At 44.1% G+C, this 21,664-nt stretch overlaps 2 protein-coding genes across 9 annotated transcripts; one reads left to right on the top strand and one right to left on the bottom strand.

The window, feature by feature from the left end:
* On the bottom strand, nucleotides 1-8,948 carry LOC117885792 (oxidative stress-responsive serine-rich protein 1-like). 7 transcript variants are annotated; one of them, XM_034787241.1, is made up of 6 exons: nucleotides 8,758-8,803; nucleotides 5,404-5,565; nucleotides 3,851-3,935; nucleotides 3,361-3,482; nucleotides 2,591-2,701; nucleotides 1-874 (listed from the first exon to the last, which is right to left on the bottom strand). In XM_034787241.1, exons 3-6 carry the CDS (start codon nucleotides 3,884-3,886, stop codon nucleotides 172-174), a joined length of 972 nt encoding a protein of 323 aa, XP_034643132.1. In that variant the 5' UTR covers nucleotides 3,887-3,935; nucleotides 5,404-5,565; nucleotides 8,758-8,803; the 3' UTR covers nucleotides 1-171. The 7 variants fall into 7 exon arrangements, with proteins under 7 accessions (XP_034643132.1, XP_034643131.1, XP_034643128.1 ...); XM_034787240.1 differs by lacking the exon at nucleotides 8,758-8,803 and adding an exon at nucleotides 6,576-7,795; XM_034787237.1 differs by lacking the exon at nucleotides 3,851-3,935 and having other exon boundaries at nucleotides 5,404-5,492; nucleotides 8,758-8,948.
* A 43-nt stretch (nucleotides 8,949-8,991) lies between these two features.
* OSER1 (oxidative stress responsive serine rich 1) lies at nucleotides 8,992-20,433 on the top strand. 2 transcript variants are annotated; one of them, XM_034787245.1, is made up of 4 exons: nucleotides 8,992-9,099; nucleotides 12,112-12,227; nucleotides 17,421-17,534; nucleotides 19,093-20,433. In XM_034787245.1, exons 2-4 carry the CDS (start codon nucleotides 12,151-12,153, stop codon nucleotides 19,784-19,786), a joined length of 885 nt encoding a protein of 294 aa, XP_034643136.1. In that variant the 5' UTR covers nucleotides 8,992-9,099; nucleotides 12,112-12,150; the 3' UTR covers nucleotides 19,787-20,433. The 2 variants fall into 2 exon arrangements, with proteins under 2 accessions (XP_034643136.1, XP_034643137.1); XM_034787246.1 differs by lacking the exon at nucleotides 8,992-9,099 and having other exon boundaries at nucleotides 12,119-12,247.
* The last annotated feature ends 1,231 nt before the right edge of the window (nucleotides 20,434-21,664 follow it).

Here is a 21,664-nt window from a genome sequence, read left to right as displayed (position 1 = left end):
TTGTCTGTTTTTCACTTTATTAAAAAACTACACTGTATGGTGCAAAGAAACATTTGATCAAATACACAGCAATGAGAATGGCCAAATTCCCACCCCTGGCTCTGAGGGAGCACGTCATCCACTCATTACTACTGAATTTCCAGCCCATGATTCTCCATAGATTCCTTATAGTCAAGTGTACATCATTTCTGCCATGTGGGACATTTTCTTGGGAATATATAAGTAATATTCCATGTATCCTGAAAGATCTTCAATTGTCACATCGTCCACGAAGGCTCGAGCTTGCTCAGAACAAGATCGGGGAGAACCTGATGAAGCCACACCAGAGGGCGATTTGTTCTGCAGAGACTGGGAATGGACTTCTAGCACTGCCTTTTCACATTCTGACAGGACGCTCCGTAAGCCAGAAAAAGAGTACACTTCCATGTCTTGCCACTGTCTGCACTGGCATTCCTTGCCCTCGCAAGGACACTGCTTGCTATCGCTGAGCACAGATAATGACTGGAAATCTGAAGGCTGGCTAGAATCCAGGTTGGTTTCAAAGGACGAAGAAACAGCAGCAGAATTCTCTCTTGAATTCTCCAAAGGCTGTTCAATTGTGGAAGCTCCCAAAGGTTCATTTCTGGCTCTTCTGCAATCACTGGCATCAAAGCAGGAATCATACTTGTCCCCTGTACACGGTCCTTCTGCAACACAAATGTCTGAGCTGATATTACTTTTTGAAGTATCTGGCTGACTTTTGTGTTTCAACTGGCTGCGGGCAGAAGATGCTTTCATACTGCAGTAGGTAAACTTGGGAGGATGCAGGACAGGAGACTTGGAACGCCTGCGACGCTGGGTTCTTGATGACCCCCTGGAGGGCTTCCTCACACACCTGTTAGCGAACAAAATATGAACAATTAGGTAACTCAGAACTCAATTCCGGAGCCTAATGCTTTCCAAAACAGGACCTCACGTACAGCAAGACAGTGTCACGTATCAGACCTGAATGATGATTATCTGTACAGCTACAGAAAAACCCAGCACGCCACTGGTATCTGAATACCCTCAGCAGACTAAATCACAGAAGAGAATTGACAAGAGATATTTGGAATGCACATTTACAATAGCTACAAATGCCAGTGTTTTGGTGATTAAACTCTTGTGTGTTTAAATAAAAGGGAATGGGGAGAGAGAACTTCCCTCCACCCTAGATTATGCTGGAAGCAGAAGAAAGTGGGAGAACAGCGTCTAGAGAGGATTGTAAGAAGGATTGTGAGGGAGCTGATACCCCAGAGGAAGGATGCTTTCCTGCTGTAAGATTGTTTTTGTAACTGAACACACCAAGCTGAGGAGGTTTTGAAGTTGCTGTTGAGGGAAGCAGCAACAGACTCAGGAGAAAGGAACTGATGCTGGGTTTTATTTCATTTATATTGAATTACAAAATGATCATCCAGGACACGTAAGGATCTGGGTGGAAGAAAGGAGCGGAAAGGACTGAGATGACAATTGTCACAGATACTGATACTCAGGAGGATGTAATTGATATGATAGAAGAGGAGTTGATATGGAATATTGTTATAAATACTGTAGGAGCAGAAATGTATTGATATGTAACCTCGTTATTGAGAGAGTATAAATTTTTACTGGGGTAGTGGAATGTTTATTGCACACTATAATGCTTGGCTTCAATAGGGGCTGTAGGAAGAACAAACAGGGAAGCAAAACAATGGCTTCCCAGATAAGAACATCTAGGTACATACTTGAAAGACAATGAGCCATGGTGTTAGGATCAGGGATCCTGTCTCCTCTGTTTTCATCAAGTTGCAAACCTCCCAGATCAAAGGGCTACAAACAGTTAGGAAGTATTTTGATTCGTGGGAAGATGGAGAGGGATGTCTCTGGTCAGCATCTGTCTAAGGAGACAAGCTGTCCTGGACAGGCTCTGTGGAGGAGTCTGAAGGAACTGGTCCTTCCCAGATCTAAGAAGTGGTAAGCCTGAAGGGGCAGAGCTAGATATACGTACAGACTGTCCTATATTTTTTAAGATCTGTTTTCTATGAAACGCTTTTGTGCTAAATAACTAATACTTTGCTTTAAGGAGGCTGTTTGGTCACTGCTTACCTCTGTCATTGCCCCAGAGGGAACAGAATTCCAGGGTCTGAAAATATATCAGATCTGCTGAGGTAATCAGTTAGTACCAGGGGACTGATACCTGAAGCCTGGTCTGAGAATGGAAGAATCACACAGTTCGACTCAGAGCCAGATAGCAGCTAGATAACTGAGAGCTGAAGGATGATATTACTCAAAAACATCAGGAGTGATCAGAGGTGCAGTTAGCCCAGTAACTGTGACACATATAGATAGATACCAGTATCTCTTGAAGGGAGACAATCAAACAGGATTTGCTTCAAGGGTTTGTTAAAAGGCTATTAAAAAGAATCAAGATGAACTCTAAGTTAAGGTTTCTATAAACAAAAAAAGGGGGAAATAATATGGCTCAGCTGCTTAATTAAACAAGCAATCCCTGTCTGAAATGATGTTATGCATGTTTTCATCATCTCTAATTAACAAGGAATAAATATACAGTTCAGTTAACAATGTGTTTTACCCATGCCAAGTCTCTTTGGCACAGACAGGTTGAGGTTTGGTTCCATCCATAGCTGTTCTTATCGGTGCTCTCAGACTTGTTGCCTCATCCACAGACAGAGATGCGGTAGATCTGAGTAAGAGGAAAAATGCTACATTAAGACAGTGCCACAACATGTGTCTCAAAGTGTCTCCACATTGATGTTGCGCCCTGCTCCTCTCAGAAGGCTACATTAATGGTAATGGAATGTAAATCCATGTTCCAATTTCTATTGTCACAGGTTCATTGCTAAACAGAGACTTATGGTTTCACTGAAAACTGAGGACAGGATGTCTATAGCAGGAGACCAAGGAGCCAGTGGGAAGGAAGGGAGATGTAGCAAGAGAAGTGAAGAGGCTACCTATCCACTATTCCTCTCAGACAGAAATGAAATGCAAGGCAACTCCTCTATAGGACTCTAGGCCCTGTTTTTCAGAACTGCAAGCATACAATTCCATTACCAGAAATGCCTTGTTTGCCTAACTCTCTCAACTGCAGTAAATGCAAATAGCCGGTCAGAAGTCTAATGAGCCATCTATACATACAAACCCTGTGATTAAACATGTGTTTCCACCCCAGAGGTAACTACATTGCATTGGTCATTGAAATGACTCCTTTATGTCCCTTACTTACCTGAGGGGAGATTGGAGACTTAGGTAATGCCTCTAAAGCATTGAACAATGGAAGTACAAAGTGTTTTTCATTTTATTAAAACTTGATAAACTGAGCTACTTTTCTACAAGCTCACTTACCCTGCTGCATCTACTCTTAGCTTTTTGAAAGCTGTCTGCAGACTCTCTTCCTCTCTGTCTTTATCTTCTGAGTCCATTGATGAGCTGTCAGAGTAACACTGATTGGGCCATCGAAGTGTGCACTGAAAAATATACAAATTGTGATTTGATGTTGGGAACTAAAGACTTACTGGTCTCTGAATAAAACTCCACACAACTGAAATGAAACACAACATGGTGACTCATTCCTCTAATGTCAGTCCCATTGCCTTCAGAGTAAAACCATTCCATTAATATTATATATTCACCATGAACTGTGTCCTCAGCATTGTTCACAACACAGAGGAAGACACAACCTCTGCCCTGAAGAATTACAATCTAAGTCTTGCCAAGTCTCTACACGCCGTTTTAACACAAGATGTACTTTGGCAGTTGGTATTAGTTTATAAAACAGTGACACTGCCATTTCAATTTCACTTAAGCACTTGCCATTGACAGAAGGGATACTGACCTCAATCAGCCCTACTGAGTAGTTTCTGGTCAGCATGCTGAACCAACTCACGGAGGAACCTTTGTGTCAATAAGCTAAAGAGAAGCTACCGAGAAAGAGTAAGAGAAGTGAAGCCTATAAAAAGTATATGTTATCTGCTTGAAATCATACAGAGAAGAGTTCATTTCAGTCTATAGGGCTACACCACAGACAGGAGTGTAGGATTTAGAGACTAAACAGTTAATTGAGTTGTACTGCTTTTGTAACCTGTTACTTTAGATAGGCCACACTTAGCCTAGACAAGGAGATATAAATAACAGGTAGAGCCCTACCAAATTCAGGCTTCAATTAGGTCAATTTCACTGCCACGGGGTGTGTGTGTGTGTGTGTGGAGGGGGGTACGGGGGGGGTGTCTAAAAAAAAAAAAGTAAATTTCATGATTGCAGATGTTTACATCTGAAATGTCACAGTGTTGTAACCCCAGGGATCCGGATCCAAAAGGGGATTGTGTGGGGGTCCCAAACCTGTTCTAGAGGGGTAACAGGATTGCCATTCTCACTTCTGTGCTGCAGAGTTTCCTGCAGCTGGAGGAGGCTCCCAGAGGTGGAGGTAGGTCCGATCTCCCTAATGTTGCTGGAAGCACTCCAACCGGGCATTCCTAGCTGCTAGTCAAGGCTAGTGATGGATTAATGCATGGGCCCCGGGCCAATTTGAAAAATGGGTGCCCCAGCCCTGGCAGGAGCCTCAGGGCGGAAGCCCTGAGCCCAGGCAGGAGCTAGGAGTGGGGGCAGAAGCCCCAAGCCTGGGCAGCCTGGAGCCCAGGCAGGAGCTGTGGAGGGCAAAAGCTCCAAGTCCCAGCTGGAGCCGTGCGGGGTGGCAGCCCCCATCCCAGGTCCCCAAGCCCGGGCAGGAGCCTTGGGGGGGGTGGAGGCAGCCCTAAGCCTGACAGGAGCTGTGGGGGCTGGAACCGCAGGGGGTGGAAGCACCAAGTCCCGGCGGGAGCCACTGGCGGGGGGACAGCAGCCCTGCGCTTGAGTGCCTAGAGCCTGGGCAGGACCCATTGGGGGGGAGAGAAAGGGGGGCAGCTCTGAGCTGGGCTGGAGCTGTCTGGGGGTGGCAGCCCCCAGCCCAGGTCTCTGAGCCCAGGCAAGAGCCACGGGAGGGGGGAGCAACCCTCAGCCTGGCTGCCCCAAGCCTGGGCAGGAGTCACAGGTGGCAGCAGCCCCCAGCCTGGGTGCCCCGAGCACTGGCATGAGCCATGGGGGGTGGCAGCCTGGAGCCCAGTTCTAGGGCTGCTGCAGCGCAGAAGTGAAGGGGGTACTCACTTCTGCGCTGCCTGTGGAGGTAGATCTGATCTCCCTCCGATAACAGCCGTGCAGGGGAAGTACAAGTCTTGTACCTCCACTGCCCGGTTTATTTCTGGGAAATCTGATTTCACAGGGTTGGGCTTATTTCATGGTCCATTACGTGTTTTTCTCATGGCTGTGAAATTGGTTGGGCCCCAATAATAGGAATTGAAGTGTTGGGCATAAACAGCATAATTATATGGAAGGACAGAATGTAGAAAAATTTACCATTAAACAGTTGGTAGTGTTGTATATTGCTCTTGCAACTTGATCCCTGACTTGAAGGCAGGTTTCCTCCCTGCCACACCTAGCTTGGACTAGGAGCAGAAGACAATAAAGCCCACATTGGAAGAAAGTACCTCTGTGTACATCTATCCCATCAGTCCTGGGCTATAAAGATTATAGAGAACAAATGAAAGCATTTTGCTGTCTGAATCTTAAGGAGGTGGCTGAGCATAGTGCTCGCTATTGAGAAACTGGCTGATCATAATGCTTGCTATTAAGAATTCACTGCTATCTGTTGTCCTAGGTGGATTTTCTCTTCTGTACACTGCCCCACTGCTACTGGAGAGCTCTCCCATAGGTCTAAGAGCTAATATCAAGGGATCACTTCCTTCCACTGCAGCAGAAGGACCAGCACCTTGATCTGGGTCCTCAAACATGAGCTATGTTCTCCAATATCTATTCTTTCATGCTCTATGTCAGTGGTTCCCAAACTTTTTACTCAGGTGACCCACCAACTGCATTTAGTCTTTTTTTGCAACTGACTCAGGGGTCATATTTGGGGGGAGGAGGGGTAAAATGGGAGGCCTCCTCACCCTGCTGGGGGGCACCAACCACCCACACCAGCACCCTCTGCCTTGGCCCCACAACCCGAATCTTAGCCTAGTGTGGAGGAGAGGCCTGGGGGAAGGAGGTTGGAGAGCAAGCCCACCCTGCACTCACATACCGGTAGATGCTCCTGACAGTTACCCACTCTGGGTGTTGTGATCTGGTGCATAGGATTGCGGTGCCATTCAGGTTTGGCCAAGCCACCCCCGAGTAGCAATGCAACGCAACCCCAAACATTAGGTCACAATCCCTGGAGCAAGGAACTGGGCCCACCCCTGAGAGAGAGTTTTGGGGTGAGTGCAGGGTGGGCTCACTTTCCAACCCTCCATCTACGAATCTCCCCTCTGCACCAGGTTCACAACCCATTTAGAACTTTGTTGGGACCCACCATTTGGGAAACACTGCTCTATGTGCATCATAGGCTGCAAAGTGAAACTTACAAATTGCTTGGGTACATTTCCCTCTGCTGTTCATAGTGCACGTACAGAACTGGCTAAATGGCAAAAAGACATGCAGGAAAAAGGAGAGACAACAAATCAGGGTGGAAGTAGAAAGACAAAGTTAGTCACCTCAGAGCTGAACCAGGACAAAAATGCCTCAGTTGTACTCTCTGCTTATAAATTCCTGGCTTGGAGCAAGGTGCTGCCACTCTCTTTCTGCCCTGATTTAACAGCATCCCAAAGGCTATTTAAGCCTTTTAAAGGTGTGCAATGTACCTTCAGATCTGGACTAGACAGGAAGGTAGGCGACAACAACTTGACACTTTCTGTAGTGAAAACTCAACTATTTCAATTTAATAAGCAGTTGTAAATATATTACATTTAACAGATACAATAAAACCTTGCATGCCATACAATGCTAACGACCATGCTTTTTGGACAGCTGCGCTGTCCTTCAGCCTGTCATCCCCAATGTATTCAAGGGGAGTGTTCTCAGCATGTGCACCTGTTGTGTTGCTGGGTTTCCATTGTATCTATCTAGGTTTTTTACAGTTTAATCACCATGGTATCTGAGCACCATCATATCATGTTGTATATATCTGCAAAGTAAAAAGGTGTGATAAAAATATTCATAGCCAAATAGAAAATAACACAATGTGAAGTATGATTCTTCTCTAAACGATAACTCTATAAAATGCCATTTTCTTACCCTATAGATCTGTGTGTATTCAGTCATGCTTAGTTTTCTATCAAAACCACATTTTTATTACTGTTTACTTCAGTTAGCTCTGTGCAGCTCTGGCAGAGGAAAAGAGATCCTATTCTGGGAGCTCCTGCATCAACAAATTGTTAACCACATTGCTCAATTTCTGTCCTCAGGGTATGTAAAACCATGAAAGACAACTCAAGGTAATGATGCTACACTGATGCCTGTGAAGGCATAATTTAATCTCCATAACCTGCAATTTATTTTGACTCAGTCCTGGATGAGTTTGTGGCACTGGCACGCAGGAAACATCCACCCCAACACTCACTTTACAAGTACAAAAGGCCACACTTGACTAGGAGTCATTGAAACACAAACATCGAGTCCCACAATGACTCTTCCACACAGCCTTCTCTGAAAAGTGTGATTTTATTTCCCACCCACCTACACGTTTTGTTTCAAATTTGACTCAGGCCTTGCTACACAGAAAAGTGGTACTGCTTTAACAAAGCCAGGATAGATAAAGCATTACAATCCTCACAGTTATATCAGTACAAACGTGCTTACAGTGGTGTGGTATAGCTTAGGGCTTGTCTACATTGGCACTTTACAGCGCTGCAACTTTCTTGCTCAGGAATGTGAAAAAACACCCCCCCGAGCGCTGCAAGTTTCAGCGCTGTAGAGTGCCAGTGTAGACAGTGCACCAGCACTGGGAGCGCCCCTCATGGAGATGTTTTTTAAGAGCGCTGGGAGAGCTCTCTACCAGTACTGGTGCTGCAAGCCACATTAAAGCGTTGCAACAGCAGCGCTTTAACGTTGCCAGTGAAGACATGCCCCAAGTCACATATATGAAGGGGAATAACCTGTATCGGTATAAGGTAGCATTATACTGGCATAGCTGTGTCTACACTAGGGCTTGTACCCACATAATTATTTACATGAAAAACCAGAGCCCTGGCCGAGGGTTACACTGCAAAACCCCTGTGTGTAGCTCAAGCCTCACTTGCACAGACCCTTCGATCCTGGCCCGGTGCTGCATGAAGAGCAGCAGCTCCCCGCGCCCCTTGTTCTCTGCATTTGTCTCTCCTTGCGCTGGAGAGGAATGAGCCGCACAACCCGCAGAGGGGCCTGGCTCGGGAGGGGGGCGATGCCAGAGCGCGGGTGGGCACAGAGCGCGCTGCTGCCAGGTTCATTGGGCGAACCGAAGGGCAGAGCAGCTCTCCGAGGCAGGGGGCGGCCGCCGTTTCGCGGTGTGCCTACAGCGCCGAGCACACGGGGGCCAGGGCCCTGGCTCGGCCAATACCAGCAGGCCAGGTGAGCTGTGGACGCTCCCTGCCGCCCGCAGCCGAGGGGGCACCGTTCCCTGACCCCTCCTCCTCACGCGCGCGATGCTTGCCCGCTGGGAGACCCTGAGCGGCAGCAGCAGCGCTCAGGCGGGCTCCCCTCACAGCCAGCGCGGCCCTATGCCCCGGACGAGACCCCGCCGGGTTACCTCCGGGCCTTCCGGGGTTGCGCGGCCCCGATCCTTCTTCCACGAGAAGGGGCATGGAGACCGGGGAGGGGGGGAAGCAAGACAGGCCCTTCCCGCCCAGCTGCGTCACTCACCAGAGGGCCTCCAACTCGCTCGCCGAAAGGGGATAAAAACAACAGGAACTGACGTCAGCGCACGCGAGGAGCAGGATTGCCGAGGCGCATGCGCAGTTGCGTCCGCGGCAGAACGATCGTGCGGGGGAGGGGGCCGCACATGCGCCATTTGTGTTTCTGCGCCCATGGTTCCCGGAGGGCGCATGCGTGCAACCAGCCAGCCACCGTCCCCTTCCTGGGGCTGAGGGTTTTCCCATCCGGGTTATTCGACCCAAACGGTGACTCCCGCCCCGCCCCGCCCCGGAAGAAGCCGCTGGGTCTCGGGGCGGCGGCGGCGGCTCCTTCCCTGTGGGGCTGAGCGCGGTAAGTGCGTTGGGCGGGACACCCACTCCCCCTTTGCCCGGCCCGTCCTCCCCGCTAGGTGCCCCCTTCTCGGGCAGCGGCTCGGCCCTTCCCCCGGGCCAGCGGGCTGTGTCCGTGCGGCGGGACAGCGCAGTCCCCAGCCAGCCGGGAGCCGCCAAGCTCGGTTCCTCCCCGCCCTGACCGAGCGGTGCCCCCCGGCTGGCCCCAGCTCTCGGCTTCCTCCGGGTGACCGTGGCTGTGGGTGCTGAGTCACCCCGGCCGGGCAGCCCGGTCCCCGCTGCGGGGGACGACACATCGCCCAGGGCTGGGAGCCCAGGGCTGGGCCGGAGCCGGGGGTATGGCTGGGACCTCAGTCACCGAGCTCCCGTCGGGTGCTGCCGGCCAAGGGCGGTGAACGAGTCGGGTTTAAAAAGCGCTAAATTAAAAATTCCCGCTGGGCTCTCATGGCAGCTTCAGGCCCTAGAGGTAACGCTGATGTTCATAAGTGTCTGAGCCTCCTTCAGGCCGGGCTAGACTCTGTATCTCAGGGGACGGGCGAACTGATGTCTCGTTTCCGTTTTATTCACTTACAAACGCCTTATCTTTTCGTGTCCAGTGTCCCCATGAGGCTTTTCAGAGACTGCAATAGAATAGTGGTTTTTAACCTCTGGTCCAAGGGCCCTGCATAAGTTCACAATCAGTTTAATTTTGCTCAGTACTGTTTTGTGTTTTGCCAGTGAATAAAAGCAACAGGATCACATCCTGTAAAAATTCCACCCAAACTAAAACTGTCACTGTATTAAAAATCTTTTGCTCCATTCCCCTTGCTACAGCCAACTGCTGCTATGCTTCTCAGGCTGCTGTGATATGAAGTGTTTTGGCATAGCTTCAAGTTTAACTTGGTATCAGTCTAAAATTGGCAAGAAAGTATAAGCTGTTTTTAAGGAGAACTTTTCTTTGGGCCAGAGAAGAATAATTTTATGGAGGCAGGTCCCCACGCTGTATTTATGACAGAAATTGTTTCATCCATGGGAATGGAGCTTGAGTAAACAAACATCCAGTTAAAGTGGTAACAGTACCCAATTAAGAGTGTACCATAGCCAGCCTGTTTTTTGTTAATCTTTTCTCATTTGTCTGCTCAGATGAACATCACAGTGACCGGTATTGTATTCAACCACTGTCCCTGGTGTTTACTTGCTGCCTGACTCAGTTCATAGTATGTGCATCAAACACATTATGACACATCCATCTTTCTGGATGTGTCATAATGGCACCCAACTAGCAGCTAAGGAATATGTCTGAATGAAATCATTGCAGAGCAAGCAGCAGACACACCAGCTGGCAGATCTGAGGGGGTGGGAGGGGGCAGTAGAAATGAGATTCTCAGGTAGCAGAATTTACTCTTCATATTTTCTTTGTTTCATTTTGTCTTTTGAGAATGTGTGACTATGTAGCTGCAGCCCTCTTTTATCTAAATGTATTCTCTTTTCCAGCATATCAAAGAGTTGGAATTAATTTAGCAAATGTATTATTCAAATACCAATATAAGTAGTATTGTACTGATAGCTTGATTTAATAGCTATTATTAATTAGCCTTATTATGGTAGTTGATATCTGTTGCTCTTAGGCATCTATCTCTCTAGTGACTTGAGAACTCAGCTCTGTAGTGAGCAATATTCCATTTCTATCAGTCATATCAAAGAGCAGCTTCATAAGGAGTTGGGAGACAATGTCTGTGTATGAGGACTCGCCCACGGGAGTATATGGAGTTCTTACAAATTAAAAGAATCATTTTAACTATACTTACTGGTCTAGTACTCCTTTACCAATCAAGAAAACTTCAGTTTAAACACCAGGTGTTAAAAGCTTGTTTTAAACTGATGAAAGCACTAGAACAATTACTAATTTGCTTTTGGGCAACTGATTACTAGTAAAATATTGACCTATTGGAAGGGCTGGAGAAAAGCAACAGAGATTGTTAAAATGATTGAGAGACTGTAAGGATTGACGTTCAGCTAGGCCAACTGACAGCTAGTTGCACGAGAAGTAAGGGACACAAGTTTAGAAATAGTTTTTGGGCCTTAAACATCAAAGAGGAGATAATTAGTATGAAATGCTTGGATATAACAAGGGTCAAAAAACTGAAATTAAGAAAGGGTAAATTCAGCCTGAAAACCTGATAGAACTTTTTGAGACTGGGATCTAGGCCTGGTCTACACTTAAAAATTAGATCAACCTATCTGTGTTGCACAGGGCTGTGAAAAGTTTTCCGCCCTGAGCACTGTAGTTAGGTTGACCTTAACCCCCAGTGTAGATGCAGCTTGGTCAATGGAAAAATTATATCGTCAACCTAGCTACTGTCTCTGAGGGATGTATTAACTACATAAACAGAAAACCCTCTTCTATTGGGTGTAGGAAGCATCTACATTATAGTGCTACGCTAGCATAGCTGTAGCTCCATAGCTGTGCTGCTGTAATGTAGACATACCCCTGGTTTGTGGAGTAGTCTTCAAAGGAAATAGTGGAAACCAAATCAATTTACTTTTATAAAACAGGACAAAACCCCAAAGACTGTACTATAGGGCAGCGGTTCTCAAACTGTACCAACAGTGGCCCACAGAAAGTTGATTGGTGTGGTGGTACTGGCCCTCCTTGTTTGCTCTTCTGCTTCTGGAGTGGAGTTTTGGTTACAGTAGAACTAAGTATAGGAATCTCCTTAATTGAAGAGATCTATCCTATCCCTTGCCCCCACTTGGCTCAGAATTGACACCAAATTATTTTACTGTAAAGGTTTTTATTTGCCTGAGCTGTTACACATGATGATGGCTCTATCATTCTTTCATATCTTCCTGCTCCTCTTTCTGAATCATCTCATGGAAGTGTCTTAGTATAGTGACCAGGGCTGTGTGTATGCTACAATTTACTGCTCAGAATTTATTTGAGTGATGATGATGATGGGTCATTATAGTAAAGTTTTGAACACAGTGCTAGTTGTCTCCATTTTATTTTCAAACACTCACTTTCTGCTTTCAGCACCATAAGGTAACTCTGTCAGCACCCACAGTGCCAAGGATGAAAACAGAAGCTAAGGATGGAGAAGAGGAAAGTCTTCAGACAGCTTTCAAAAAGCTAAGAGTTGATGCAGCAGGGTAAGCAAGCATATAATGAGGTAATGAGAAACTATATGACTGGTGAATTGCTAGGGAATCACTCTACAAATCTGAAGGGTTTGAGGTAGATACCAAATGATTAGGTAGTGGAAGGCTTAACTGTAGCACAACAAATTGAAGTCTTCTTTTTTTTTTTTTTTTTTTTTTGTGTGCTTGTAATCAGAGGGCTGTTTAGCTGTGGGGATTAGTAAATGGGATACAGATCACTTCCCATCTAAGTTGCTGGTTCAAGTCCAACATGGGCTAGCAGTGACCAAAAATGGCTACTATTTGATAGCTGTCAATTGGTTGCCCATATTAAATGAATTTGGACTGAGCCCTGGTTATCAGAGGACACGTGCACATTATTAGAATGCTGCTAATGTAACTAGTATTTATTGGCAATACCGGCAGCCAGGCCAACCATTGAATTGAACCATGGAGATGGACTCTCGTCTTACGCCCCTTGAGTTAGATGGTCTTTCCACATCAGTATTGAAGATACTGGTGAGGTGATGTAGGAATCCAGCATTGCCACCATTGGACTCTGGTGTCCGGGAATGACCATTTTTATAACAAAAACACTGAAAGGGAGGATGTTGTGTACATCTTCTCCTTACTTGGGTGATCTGATAATATTCAGTACTTGATTCACTGCTCCACGATACTAGAGTACAAAGAATCTGTCCATCTGCTTTTAATTCTCACAATGGCAATCCTTTCCTACTTCATAAAAGAACATTCTATACAATTACCAAGTCTCAACTCTCAAACCTGGTCTACTTTGGAATTTGAGCCACTGGTGTAGCTGCACCAGTGCAAATGCCTAATGTAGGTACAGTTTACATCAGAGCAACATGATGTGCGGTGATGCAGCCTTCCTTTTTTTTGAAAACAATGTAAACTGGGCTGGTGTAAATAACTCCTGTATAAGCTATTTGCACCAAAGCAACTGAACAGGTGGTTAAAATCCAAGTATAGACAAGGCCTCAGTTTCAAGATGGTTAGGGTGACACTGGAAGCCTTGCAGAGAGCCCCAGTATATTCAGGGTCTTTCAATACAATTGACCAGGCTCACTAGAAATCTGTGACAAACCCCTTCCCTGCACATGCCCCTCTCTCCAATATGCTTCAACTCTTTTCCAGTAAAGCGAGCTCTAAGAGATGATGTGATCTCTCCCACCTTCAGTCTCCATTTGACTGGTCTGTGTTCATAGCAGTTACAGTAGAAAAAGGAGTTTCTTTCTGAATGTTTATATCTTGGTCTTTTCTACGAGTCAACTGTCCTGAGCCCAGGACAGAGTGTAAGGACTGAAATTCATTTCACAGGAAACCTCCACCTCCAGTCTGAACCAATTTAGTGCAAGTGTTGCAAAATAATTCCCTGGTTGGCTAAAATCCACAGTGTCAACCCTCAACCTGAAAGGATTCTCTGGACTATTACAACTCCCTGAAAATGGGGTTTGGGATGGATTTGTGATGTTCTACTTTGACACTTAAGGAGCATCATAAATAAATGAACACGCTGCACATACCAAGCATATTTAATCCAATGATTTCTGTTTTGATTTTAACTAATTAGTTCTATCTCATTTAAAATCTGAAGTTGGGTGCTGGCTCCTTTTAATCAGATTAAATGAGTCCTAATCTCAAAAATCAAACATTTGCAACTGACTAAAGAGCCTGAAAATAATCCTGAGAAATGTCACACACCTATATATTCTCATCTTGCATTCTGGTCCTGACCGTGACAATCACTGTATTCCCCTACCTGATTCACTTTAGCTCTCTGTACCTAAGTTTTTCTGTCTGTATAAATGTTGGTATTACCCTCATTTCAAAGTACTTAGGAGTGAATTATTATAACAATAGTTTTACAAACATAATGTCCACATGGAGTTTTCTTTGCGAGTGCAGTACAGTAAAACATACCTAGTATCCTTATTTCCCATGTTTGGGAGAGGACCAAAATACGTACGGATAAGGCCACTTCGGTAAACTTAAAATATCCAAGTCCTTGTACAAACAGTGCTTCTTGGAGCTGTATAATACTCGGACTTTCCACCAAAGTGCCTTATTAGTAAAGATGAATGATAAATGGATTGGATATATGGAAACTGGAGGACACAGTGGTGATGAATGGGAAGGGTGATTCACTGCTGTTACTAAGTGGAGGTTACTACATCATAAATTCCTACTAGTCTCAAATGTCATGGCAGCAGCTCAGAGCTGCTTTACATCTGTCAAGTGAGCTAAATAGTTTAGGTTGCCAATATATAGTCTTCATCTTAAAGCAGTTTTAGTTCAGGCCCTACTGGTCTTTACATTAAATGAGCCATTTTTTCTTCTTCTAAAGCCTTACTGCCCCTCCACTGACTACTTTGGGTGTGCCCTGGTCCTTCTGCTTCACTGTGATTCCCTACTCCCTTTTAAAATGCAGTTCAAAACCCATCTCTTCAGTGCCTTCAGCTATTGCACTGTCATTTGTTTTCCCCACTGCTATACTCTTACCTGACCCCATGCTTCACCTTCTCCTCCTTGTCCATTACTGCCCATTTTCTCTTCCAGATTAATTGGTGTCTGTCATGAGAGTTGAATGAGCAACTCAGTATGAAACTGTATGAACAGTCTTTTGAGTTAGTGGGAGAGGAGGAAGTATGCTTTCCTGACCTGACTTGTCAGGACTTTCCAGAAGGTTGATAGACATGGGCCTAAACTTTCAGAGTTTCAAGCCTAATTTGCACTTGCCCTTTGAGTAACTGCATACACAATTGTAGTTATATGTACAGACTGTGGGCAGCTTTAAAAATGTGGGCTCGGGAAGCCAGTAGATCTTCAAATTCTATTTAAGCCAAGGCTCTGAGAATGTAATGTACTGTAACCTTTCAGCTCTGTTGGCCAAACCTACAATAGGGAGAAGAGTTTCTTGTAGCTAACATTTTCCCTGTACACAAGGACTAGTGTGGTTCCAGTTAAACAGTCTATTTATATCAAAGGAATGTTTATATTTAGGAAAGACTGGCTTTAAGACTTTTTTTTTTTGTGGCTCTAAAAAATTAGGTATTTTCTGGAGTCTGTTTCTCTAGGAAAAATTCCATTTAAGGCTGTTGTGTATAGCTTAGAGTTGCAGTGTGAAGGTCTAATTTAAAAGCTAGTAGCTAAACAGCTGCCATTCCAAGTATTTGTTAAAAATTGTATCCGTATAATGCTCCTAAGCATTTAATCAAAATTCAGAGAAACTCCATGGACATCATTTTCTCACTCTCTCACACGCGCGCACACACCCACCAATTTCCACATAAGTGTAATTGACACCAGCAGTTTTTGTCCTTTCACCCACAGAATCTTCTTTCTACCCTGTTACTCAGGTTGATTTTTCTTCTAACTGTTAAGATTTTGTTCAGTTACATTCATCATTCTTCCCACACCATCAAGTGCGTAAGGCAGAAGTCAAACAGCCCCAGTCATCCCTATCCTAGACTTGTTTATCCCGATTTTTTATATTCAGATGTAATAATGCTTCCTCAGCCCCTATTATGCTGTGGAACATGCCTCTGTGTCTCTTGCCCTTAGAAATGCTTATTCAGGGTATTCTTGAAATTGACCTATCTGAGACATCTTCAGTCTGTATTACTTGTAGGTGGTTGTGCCCGTTCTAGGACCTTTCCTTTACTTACTCTCAGTCCATTTTAGTTTGAATATTGTATGCAGACAGTTTCATTGAAAGCTGTTCAAATGCGCATTGGTCCTATTTTTCCAGAACCCTGCTCCATATAAGGACACTTATAATATTGCTTCTAAAGATCTTAAGTTTGGTGTTTTTGCTAATCACATTGGACTTCCATACTTAATTTTTTTGAAGTACGCTTGGCTTTCCTATTCTGGACTCTACATCAAGTTACATTGGATATGTTATTTTAGCAACTGGCTCTGCTTTTGCAGAGGATCAAGTGGAAGTCATCCAACAAGAAAGGGTAATGGAGCAGGCTTACTATTTCATATATTCCAAATCATACAGAGTCTTCAGATTCTACTTTGTGGGGAGATTTTCCCTGCACTTAAAGAAACTCAAATTTTTGCATTAGGGGCCTAAGTATTTTAGTAATATGCAAGGAATGGTGCTGAAGTAGACTTGAGTTAGTAAAAGCTCACAGACATGTAAGCTTTTTCATGTCTCCTACTAGTACAGTAGTGTTGTACACTGTTTGAGAGCTGCTGCATTTCACCTTGATAGTTGATTGACGTTCAACCAATCTGTAAAGTGCTTTGAGATTCTTCATACTGAAAACCTCTCGGTAGAAAACTAATCCATTTGTACACTTAGTGGATTCAGAAAACATGGGTTTTAAGCATTCATTCATTGGTCATGGGAGCTATGCTGTGGTTAAATCCAACTTTACTTCTTTCTGGTCTTCAGCAATGAGCAGCAACACATAAACTTCAGACAGAAACTGGATTATATAAGCCCCTGTCCATTCCACTGTTAGTAATCTGCTTTTAAAATAGTTTTCACCTGCCTGAACATGGTTGTAATGCTGTTTGCCCACACTTAACCCATTTTATAACTGTGTGATATCTGAGCATTTTTATAGAATGTAGCTATAGCAAAGACTTATTGGCTCATATACATTATTCTCTATTGTATATTTATTGGTGTTTTCTTGCCCCCTGTTAATGGGTAATTGCAGGTATTGTTTTGGCTAACAGCTTGCAACAAGATATGGTTTGGTAAATAAGGCTGACTGGAACTGTTCTCATCTTATTTAATATTTATTAATTTTAGTGCCAAAAGGTGTGTTAAGAACGTAACAGGACAAATGAAAAACCATGATCCATGCCCGGCAAAGTTTAGACTTCAAAATTAAACATGTGATATAACAGATGAGTGTAATAGGGTGAGGAAGGACACAGGTTACTACAATACCATCATATGCTTACTTAATTGATGTATGTTCACATATTGGTGGTTCATTATGAAAATTCACTGTGAATTTTTAACACTTTGTCTTTCCTGGTTTGGTGCTTCAATGAAGCTTTTAGGAGACCATTTACAAACAGTTTGCTTAAGGCATTTCTGGTTACAGAAGAATGTGTTTTTTGAGAGAGAAAATTCATAGCCTCTCCACAGTATTTTGACATATATCTTTCTCATTCTCTTCAGTTAATGGCACTGTATTTATGTTCCTCTTTCAGGTCCACTGCTTCCCTTCCTGTGGGTGAGGGTACAATTCCAAGAGCACTGGTTAGAACAGCTACAGACGAAACCAAATCTAAGAATGTGTGCACATCTAAAGAAGCCTGGCATGGGTAAGCAGAGGGCAGCCTGGGACTGACTGAACTGTTTTTTAAATGTAAATGAACTGGAATTATTTTAAATCTAATTACCGAATTCTATTACTGGTTTTGGATTCTAAATAGACTTGTTCACAGAAATTTTACATTTTTTAGTTTCCCTTTTAAAACAAACATGCCTGTCATCCCTTTCCCCTCACTCCCATGCCATTGGTGTTCTGTTTCTAAATACACAAAGTGAAACACCTCTGAGCTGTGGGTGAAGTTCTGAATGCTGCAGTTGCATCAGCATTAGGAACAGGAGCCGTGTAAACTTATCCAGCAAGCTGCTGTACTTGGAAATGAGTCATTTTAAGTCATGAATCCTTTCTTGCAGGATCATTTGGCATCATACCGTAGAGACACCTCTAAGGCACCTCTATCTCTGAATCTTTTGCCTTTTGCTTCCTTAATGCTTAGTGCTTATGCAGCACTTTACATTTTCAAATTGCTGTTAAAACATTCTTGAATCATGACAGGTTTCGGAGTAGCAGCCGTGTTAGTCTGTATCCTCAAAAAGAACAGGAGTACTTGTGGCACCTTAGAGACTAACAAATTTATTAGAGCATAAGCTTTCGTGGGCTACAACCCACTTCTTCGGATGCATATTTGTTAGTCTCTAAGGTGCCACAAGTACTCTTATTCTTGAATCACTACTATTTTCATGTGGCCTCTGTGTTGTTCTTTCATCCCATGTGCTAAGTACCCTCCCTCACCTCTTTCAGAATCCTCCTTAAAACCACATTTATTCTTTCTCTTACATTGATCTCTCAGGTGCTAGCTCCACACCTTAGTTTACCAGAACTGGTATCATGTCTGTCTGAGTTAGTTCGTACAATCTTGTATACCTGTTCTGTAAAGCTCAGTGGATGCTATTGACACTCATTAAAATGTAATATAAATACAGTAGAACCTCAGAGTTATGAACACCGGAGTTATGGACTGATGGGGCAACCACACACCTCATTTGGAACCAGAAGTACACAATCGGGCAGCAGCAGAGACCCCCCCCCCCAAAAAAAAGCAAATAGAGTACATGCATCTGAAGAAGTGGGTTTTTTACCCACGAAAGCTTATGCCCAAATAAATCTGTTAGTCTTTAAGGTGCCACCAGACTCCTTGTTGTTGTTGTTGTTGTTGTTGCAAATACAGTACAGTAGTGTATTAAACATAAACTACTAAAAAAAAAAAAGGAAAGTTTAAAAAAGCTTTGACAAGGTAAGGAAACTGTTTTTCATTTAAATTAAGATGGTTAAAAGCAGTGTTTTTCTTCTGCATAGTAAAGTTTAAAAGATGTATTAAGTCAATGTTCAGTTGTAAACTTTTGAAAGAACAACCATAATGTTTTATTCCGAATTACGAACATTTCAGAGTTACAAACAACTTCCATTCCCGAGAAGCTCGTGACTTGGAGGCTCTACTGTACAGTGGAGGAGTTTGCTTTTTAAATTTTCCTACTCTGATTCACAGAAAGAAAATAGTACTTGCTCCTGATTATAGAGTAAATACTCACTTGTGTATCTTCTACTGCTAGGTCTATGAGGAAACCTTCAAGAGGGGCAGTGAGAACCCAGCGTCGGAGGCGTTCTAAGTCTCCAATCCTTCATCCTCCTAAATTTATCCACTGCAGTTCAAAAACGCCTTCTGTGTGCAGCCATCTGGTACACAAGAGCCAGATTGACACTCCGGACAACAGCACCGGGCTAGGGGTGCCAATCCCAAAGGAATTCTGTGCAAATGAACAATCCAGTCCTGTTCTTGATGATGCTGGCCACAAGGGAGTTGGTGCTGAGCATTCGGGGGCTTCTGTTGCAGAGCCAGTGCAAGAGAACAAACAGGAAGACTCTTCTGTTGCTGTTTCTCTGATGTCCAAAGCAAGTCTAAAGACCACAGATCTTTCTGACTTCCAGTCAGTGTCCGAACAAAACAAGAGTAAGCCATGTGCATGCATGGACAAGGCCTGTCAGTGTAAGCAGTGGCAAGACATGGAAGTGTACAAATTCTCCGGCTTGCAGAACACCATCCCATTGTCACCGGAAAGAACAGTTGTTGAGGACCACTCCCAGCCTTTGCCATCAAGAACTCCCTCAAGCTCTCCACGATCTTGCTCTGAGCAAGCAAGGGCCTATGTGGATGATGTGACTATTGAAGACCTTTCAGGATACATGGAATATTACTTGTATATTCCCAAGAAAATGTCTCACATGGCAGAAATGATGTACACCTGACATCAATGGGCTTTAGAGAAAGGGTTTGATTGAAATCTGCCCTCAGTCACGCTCCACATGAGAAGCAATCCACTCCCTGCTTACCATGCTTGCAATAAAAACACTTCATTGCATCTCAGCTAACTTTTGTTATTTAAACCAGACAAAACACCTTAATTTAGAAACGTGACAGCTCTAACCCTAGAATGGTGGTTGGTTTGGTTAAAGAACTGTCTCTTCCCATATCTGCTTATGGAAAAGAGAACTTGGGAAATTCTGCATTGATTAAAGGTCTTATTTAAAAAAAAAACAACAACCCTGCAGTTCTGGGTTATTGCACAGACCGGTCCATAGAAAGCACTATATGGGATCAGACCTCTTTATTTGGGAAGCCTGGTGCTGCATCTTAGCTCATCTGAGGTACCTTTTTGATGTTTGATTGCAACTCATATGCAGGCAGTTATGGATTCAGGGTTAGCTTTGGAAACTTGTTAAGTGGGGCTGTATAGCACCAAATTATGGGAACACTTTAAAAGTGGGGGTCATGCCCCATTTTTTCCTTAAACTTTATATCCATTGCTCTAATTCTTTCCAGGTGCCTGAATTTTTGCTTTTCTGGGGGGGTGCAATGTTTGTTTTTTTATGATTAAAGAGCAGTTTTGTTTCTAGCAGGATAAACTTTCTCTTCATACTCTCTGACCTTTTCTTCCCTTTTCTTTTCTTCACAGCTCTCCTATTCTCCACGTTAGTATAGTATCAGGTGCTAGTATTAACACATTGCAAGAGGTATTATCACATTAGGCTTCCTAATCAGAAATAATTCAGGTAATCAGGGCTTCTACCTTTGTCTGCTGCAGCAGAAGTAGATGGCTTTGGGTCTTGAATGTAATTGTTCCTCATTTAATAGCTAAAGGAAAAGCAATTGATGAGGTGAGTTGACTCCTTTGCAGTTTGTTTTTTAAAAAGTGCATCAAAAGACCAAAAATAGCATTTGCCAACTTCTTCAGTGTGCTTTTGTCTGCACGTCCTTCCCCACTGTAATCCTGATTATTGTTAGACAAAAATACCCAAACTTGTCCTCCCTGCAATTGCTCATTTCTTGTCTACACTGGTATGCTAGATAGGCGCTGCTGTGATTGATCCAGCAGGTCTGGTAAAGACACAATAAGTCAATGGCAGAGCGCTCTCCTGTTTCAGTACTTACCTTCCGCCTCTCGGAAAGGGGAAGTCGGCGGGAGAGCATCTCCCACCAAAGTAGTGCAGTGTAGACACCACGTTAGGTCAATGTAAGCTATGTCACTTGGTGGGATTTTTTTTACACATCCCTGAGTGATGTCACTTACATCGATTTTAAGTGGCAGTATAGACCAGCCCCTTGAGACACATTTTTGACATAATTGAGACATAACAGATCTGCAGGCTTCAACTAACACTTGGTGAATTGCCAAGCCGGGACATCTTGGGCCTTCCTACTGCATCCATGTGTTCTCCTTTCCCTCCCTTCTGGCAATCCATTTACTAAAACATAAAAATATTGGTAGTGTGATCCTTGTCTTGTCGTGAGGCAGAGTGCTGATGGATACATGTACAGTTCTCCACTGCCTGTAGTGCATATCTCCCTGCACAGAAGAGCACCTGCAGCTCAAATCTGCATGTAATCACGTCAAAGCAGCACCAACAGCTGTCTCCTGTTCTAGGTTTAGCAGTGGAGAGGTGCAAGGGAGTATACTGCCAGGTACTGAAATAACCCTTGTGGGGAGGGCATGAACCAGTGTTATCAATTGCTGATACTTTTGTAGTTCTGTGCCTCGTGTGAGAGACCAGAAGAATTTAGGAGAAACACTTCCTTGCTAAATTCCATTGGCACCTCTGGTTATTAACAATGTCATCCCTGCCCCA

The sequence above is a fragment of the Trachemys scripta genome, chromosome 12 (genome assembly GCF_013100865.1).
Source record: "Trachemys scripta elegans isolate TJP31775 chromosome 12, CAS_Tse_1.0, whole genome shotgun sequence".
Taxonomy (NCBI): domain Eukaryota; kingdom Metazoa; phylum Chordata; order Testudines; family Emydidae; genus Trachemys; species Trachemys scripta.
This window is presented reverse-complemented; position numbering and strand designations above follow the sequence as displayed.

Excerpts from the sequence above, each read along its gene's own strand:
- LOC117885792 (XM_034787237.1), bottom strand. The coding sequence starts at position 8,941 with ATGCGCCCTCCGGGAACCATGGGCGCAGAAACACAAATGGCGCATGTG. Across the intron at positions 2,702-3,360 it reads CTAAGAGTAGATGCAGCAGG|ATCTACCGCATCTCTGTCTG; the intron begins GTAAGTGAGCTT and ends CCTCTTACTCAG. Across the intron at positions 875-2,590 it reads GCCAAAGAGACTTGGCATGG|GTGTGTGAGGAAGCCCTCCA; the intron begins GTAAAACACATT and ends GTTCGCTAACAG.
- OSER1 (XM_034787245.1), top strand. The coding sequence starts at position 12,151 with ATGAAAACAGAAGCTAAGGATGGAGAAGAGGAAAGTCTTCAGACAGCT. Across the intron at positions 12,228-17,420 it reads CTAAGAGTTGATGCAGCAGG|GTCCACTGCTTCCCTTCCTG; the intron begins GTAAGCAAGCAT and ends TTCCTCTTTCAG. Across the intron at positions 17,535-19,092 it reads TCTAAAGAAGCCTGGCATGG|GTCTATGAGGAAACCTTCAA; the intron begins GTAAGCAGAGGG and ends TTCTACTGCTAG.